The 6,172-nt window shown below is 34.4% G+C and overlaps 1 protein-coding gene across 1 annotated transcript; it reads left to right on the top strand.

Moving 5' to 3' along the window:
• The first annotated feature begins 4,859 nt into the window (after positions 1 to 4,859).
• LOC119251048 (olfactory receptor 14J1-like) lies at positions 4,860 to 5,780 on the top strand. Its single transcript, XM_037518555.1, has one exon. It carries the CDS (start codon positions 4,860 to 4,862, stop codon positions 5,778 to 5,780), a length of 921 nt encoding a protein of 306 aa, XP_037374452.1.
• Positions 5,781 to 6,172: the final 392 nt, after the last annotated feature.

The raw sequence follows: 6,172 nt of genomic DNA, 5'->3' as shown, positions 1-6,172 counted from the left end.
AATAACCAATAGTTTAAACAATATTGTCTATGTGATGTCACCACCAATGAAACTTAAACAGCTGAGATTCAGAGAGTTTTGAATTGTGGACCCCAAGGAGGTGCTGGGAAGTTGTTCTGACAAGGAAGGCAAGAAAATTCTACTCTCTATCCCAAATCTTGTCCTGTATCTCTTTGTATTTCTGATTTGTATTTATTCTAATAAATCACTATTAGTTAGAAATAGACCATTCTGAGTTCTGTGAGCTACTCTAGAATATTATTGAAGGGAAAACTTGGAACCCCCAATAATAGCTAGTAGATCAGACATGTAAGGACCTGGATATTCAGGTGGTGTCGGTAGAGACATTCTCATGGAAGGGAATGGTAACCTGGGGGCCTGATTCTATGTCTCACTTTTGTGATGTAGAAGTGTTGAGAAAAACCAGGTACTCTGAATACCCTGCAATATTTACAATAACTAAGATATAGAAATAACTTAAATGTCCTAATAGAGACAAATGGATCGAATGGTATAGCATATATGCAAAATGGAATACTACTCAGCAATCAAAAAGATAAACTCATGGCAACATGGATGGAGCAGGAAGGGATTGTGCTCAGTGAAATAAGTCAGAAGAAAAAAGGAAAATATTGGATGGTCTCCCTTATAGGGGGGATATAGGAAACCTAACAAAAGATCAGGAAAAATAAAAACTCACAGGCAAACCATAGACTCGATGCATATGCAGGGGAGGGAGTGTAAGAGAGGTAAAGACAGGGGAGGGACAAGCACAGGATGCTATGGTGATGGTTGACAGATGATGTGATGGTGGGAGAATTACGGGGGCTACACCTGAGGGGAGAAATCAAATATTGTACAAAAATGGACAATGCTGTAAGAACATAAATAAATAAATAAATAAACAAACAAACAAACAAACAAACAAACAAATAAATAAATAAACTAATTAACCACACACACAAATACTATAAAATCCACCCCTCATATTTTTCATCTAGGATTGCCCTGCTATGAAACTCAATTCCTTTCCAGTTTATGAGTATTTCTCATCACAGTACTTTTTCACTTTATTTCATTTGAAAGAAAACTATTAAAAAAGATGTATGTTTCACTTTTTGAAAGATATTTGGATCAGCTACAACTCAGATGGACCTAAAAGGTAAAAAAAAATGAGTGTATATCTGGCCAAAAAATAATTGGTAATTTCTTACTTCCACACTCAAAGTGAAATTTGATTGTCATTTAGTGGCATAAGATTAGCAAGTAATTTTTTGCTTCTTCAGGAGTCATCAAATGGTATCTACAGTTTTTCAGAAAAAGGCGATGTTTTTAGACATTGTAATATCATCTGCTTAAAATTAAGTTAATGACTTGCTGATTCATATGCTATAATATCTTTTCAATAATTTGGTCCAATAAGCACAAATACAATGAAATTCCAGGTAACTAGGTATATAATTAAGTCAGTTCACCAGGAAAATACCCCACAGTGAATATAATTGCAGGTTTTGGTCCCAGGGTATTTATAAAGAACACTAAACACTCACTGCACCCAGAAACCCTGCTTGTGCCAAGAAGGTCTTAATAACCTAATCTCCAGAGGACAAAAAGGGGGGATTGAAATGGACTTATTTCTTTCTCCACGGTTCATATTTTCTGAATGTGACTGATATGCAGAGATCAGGACTTCGGGTTAATTGTGAATGGCTCACACTAACAATTCATTTCTGTTGAGGGAAGATGTTCTTGAATAAACTCAGGTGAGTGCAATTTCCACCTCCTTAAAATGGTTTTCTTTCTATAAACATCATAGAAGTAATTCACTGTGAATATTCCTTTATTCACATTATATGTTGGCTTTTAAAATACTGAATTACAAGAGCTATGAGAGGTTTCACAAATCACAGGTAATTGTTAAAAAATGGTAGGAATATTTATAAAATGAGACTGGTCCTATTATTTTATTGAGAGCAAAGTAGCTACATTTTCTGTCTTCAAAAAGTACTACCAAAAGAGTACAGATAAAGACTGGAAGAGTATAATAAGAGACATGCTTCTTGTCTCCATTCTCTACAACCTTCTTATTCATTCTGATTCTTAGGGAAATCTGAGGAAAAAAAATCTGGAATGGACTTGTGAATGGTCAAACTTTTTTAAAGAAAAACTGATGAACATCTTGACAACAAAATTAACTGGTAAATATCATTAAATGTTTGTTAATGCATTTAGAGAAGTCTTTTGTTGTGTTTTGAAAAACATTGTATCCACCTAAATAATAAACATTGTTTAAACACACAAATAATGACCTAAAACTGGTATGATGTTGGATTTTGAATTCTGTTTTTTGTATGGCAAGGTGAATAATTTGGAGATAATGAAATCATAGAATTAAAGATGTAAAACCAATGTAAAAATTTGATTAACGATTAAAGAAGGAATTTCATTAAAATGTGGCCACCATTATGTTCATAAATTGATACTCATAAAAAGGAAAAAATATGAAATAACTTAAAAGACACTGAAGTTCCCTCATTATTTTCTGCTTCCACACTTTGTGTTTTTTAAGATCTGTTTATTTATGCATACAAGAGCTGAGGTACAGGTCAGAGGTGAGGGAGGATGAGAGGATTCACCAGAGACAGAGTGGGGAGAAGAACAGTCAGATTGACTGAAAATACTGCTGAAGGGAACAGCGGGAGAGATAGGAGAGGTCTGCTGCACCATGTGGGTATCTCCCTGGCTGGTGGGGATCAAACTGGTGCTGCAGAGGCTGCAAATAACTGCATAGTGCTGTGTGTAACCCCTTGCACCACCAGAGGGGACCTACTTCCACACTTTGTATCACAGTTGATTTACAGTATATTAAGTAAGATTTAGACAGATATTGATAACCCATAGTGTGACAAAGTTGTTTTTACACATCTGCATGCTAAGACACACACAATTGTGTTAACGTACATATAGATTTTATTTTTTAAAAGAGAGAAAAGAAATATAAAGTTTTAAAGATGAAAAAAAATCTGCATTTAATTCTGCTATGTCTACTAATTATCAGCAAGAATAGATTTAAATGAATGGAAGACCAACCAAATATTTCAGGGAGAGTAAATCAAGCACTATTTCCATGTATATGGAATGGAGACTCATTTGTTGTGTTTCTAAATAGAAAATAGTCAACATTCTTTCAGACATAGAAATGGAAATTTCTGGAGATTCCACAAACCTTCCTAGATGAGTAAATATGTCATTATAATCTCTATCAATTTCACATGTCATCATCTCTTCAATTGTATCTAAATATAAAATGACTGTTTAATCTTACAATGTTTTAACACTGTAGTGGAACACATCCACACACACACCCACACACACAAAGCCCTCAGTGCCCGTCTCCCCCGCCCCCACAAGCTAAACAAATTTTCAAATAAGTCTTACTTGTGTGTGCAAGGAACTCCCTTATTGGGTCAAGTCTTTTCCATCAACCCATGTAATTTCCCAATGAAATCACACAGTACACTTAGAAGCTATACACATCCATCACTCTTAGCTTTAAGTTAATTATTCAGGGCACTCATGGAGATTGTGCTGGAAAATGAAAAAGCAGGATCATTTCCTATGTGTCTCAGGACAGGCTAACAACTCTGTAAACCAGCAATAAACAGAATCATTCTCTTGCCATTCAGAACTTTTTATTGTTATGTATTTTATTTCCTTATACTCTTTATTCTCTGCTTATTCCATTGCTATGTATTTACATATCCTGAGAAAGTGTTTCTAATATGTTACTAATTATCAGATAACATAAAATGTCATCTAGATATAAAGTTACATGGTTAAGTTGCAAATTGTTTCAAGTCTTCTACTAAATAATTTTCTCTTTCAGAATGTATGCACACATTTGACATTACTATGTATGTTTTAGGTACATTTCTTTATTTTTATGAAGTACATATATATCAATTAAATTTTAATGTTAACAATTTTATTGCAGTAAGATTTGTTCAAAACACTATATAAGACTTAGCAGTTAGATTCATACTGCTTCAGATGTATGACACCATTCAATGTCTTTTTTCATAATTAACAGCACTGAGTATTTTAGTTTACTTACAAAAAATGAGAGCAAATGACACTTTAATGTGTTTATTCATTATATTGTTTTCTTATAAAAATACACTGGGGTAAGTCTGTCTTTTACTTTATCCTTTGGGATTAGTAACTTAAGATAAATTATGAAATGACAATAGTTACTTACATATGGTAATTACTGTATATGCACTGTCAACTTGGTATCTCACAATTTTAATTTTATTTGTTTAAATATTTGTTTAGAAGAAAAAAATAAGAGATTTTCTTCTCATATAAAATAAAAATATAGTATTATAATAATAAATCCATTGCAATTGGAATGATATAAAAACAAGATGATTAATGAAAATTAATATTACCTAAGAAACATTTAAGAACATGAGCATATGAACTATATTAAATTTTAATATAAATCAAAATTCAATGCACCATGCTCCTGATCACAAGATCATATACTTAAAAATATATTTATTAACTTAACTTTATATGTTCATTTTTTCCTTTCCTTTCATTGAAATGGGGAATGATCAAATTTATCATCTTCCTTACCCATGTTTTCACGGCTGAGTGTAAATAATTAAAATTTGCTTGAAATGATTATTAGTATAGAGAACTAATTTCACATTTATGTTCAAGTGTGATTTCTTTAATTAACTACATGCCTACCTTGACTGAGTTGGAGGTGGGTTAGGTGGTCAAGTAACATCAAATTTCAATGGTTACTATCTTGTCTTGTAGCCAATACACATGAGAAATTAAGAAGGACTATGGCTAATAACACTCTGAGTGGGTATCTTCTGATGGGATTTTCTGCCAAGCCTAAGCTAGAACTCGTCCATGCTTCTCTGTTCTTAGTCATATACATGGTGGCGTTAACTGGCAATATCCTCATTATCACAGCAACTTCCATGGACAATAGTCTCCACTCACCTATGTATTTCTTCTTGAAACATCTCTCCTTTCTGGACTTATGCTATATTTCCGTGACTGTGCCAAGGTCCATTTGCAACTCTTTCATGGGTAGTGGCTACATTTCACTAGGTGAATGCATAGTGCAGTGTTTTGCTTTTGTTCTCTGTGGATCAGCTGAGCTCTCCATGCTCACATTGATGTCTTATGATCGCTATGTGGCCATCTGCATTCCACTGCGCTACGAAATCATCATGGATGTCAGCAAATGTGTTCAAGGAGTCTTAGGCGTCTGGATAAGTGGGGTCATTTCTGGAATCATGCACACAACTGCCACTTTCTCCACACACTTCTGCAGTTCCCAGATTCACCAATACTTTTGCGACATCCCCCAGCTCTTGAAACTCTCTTGTCCTAATGAGTATATCAGTGAAATTGGAGTCATTGCCTTCTTTTCTTTTATGTCATTACTTTGTGTCACCTTTATCGGTCTGTCCTACACACAGATATTCTCTATGGTGCTGAGGATGCCATCTGCTGAGGGCAGAGCTAAGGCCTTTTCCACTTGTCTTCCCCACCTCACTGTTGTTATTTTGTTTATTTCAACCAGTGTCTTTGAGTTCCTCAAGCCACCTTCGGACTCTCCAAGTGCACTGGACATTTTTCTCACAATTATGTACACAGTTGTGCCTCCAACACTCAACCCAATGATTTATAGTCTGAGAAATCAAGCCATGAAGGCAGCTCTAAAAAAGACTTTCCAAAGAAAAAAAGCCTGACTCTTTTGTCAAGACTCATCTGTTAATTTTTGGTTGAGACAAATGTTCAAAGTATATTGGAAAAACTATAGATTTAGGTATATAGAAACAATTGAAAATGAAGAGTTTATAAGAAAATTATGGTTGAGGACTGAAGTCCCAGAACAACCTTCAGGTATTCTGGAGGAGCTGTCCAAACTTTGAGCTTCTAAATGAAGATTTTATACAGATTGCAAGGGAAACATGTCAAAGGTCTGGGAAGGTACCTGGTTAATGGATCTATCCAATATAGTCTATGCATTGAGGAAGACAAGATTTATTCAAGCTTTTCCTATTGAAACCTCTATCTTCAGGGAACAGGGAGTTTTAATCTTGCCTTAGACCTCGAAGTCTGTTGTTTTGTTTTGTTTTTG

The sequence above is a fragment of the Talpa occidentalis genome, unplaced genomic scaffold, assembly GCF_014898055.3.
Source record: "Talpa occidentalis isolate TD23 unplaced genomic scaffold, MPIMG_talOcc4v2.1 talOcc4.2, whole genome shotgun sequence".
In the NCBI taxonomy this organism is placed as follows: Eukaryota; Metazoa; Chordata; class Mammalia; order Eulipotyphla; family Talpidae; genus Talpa; species Talpa occidentalis.
The sequence above is the reverse complement of the archived record's forward strand: the minus strand, read 5'-3'. Positions and strand labels throughout refer to the sequence as shown.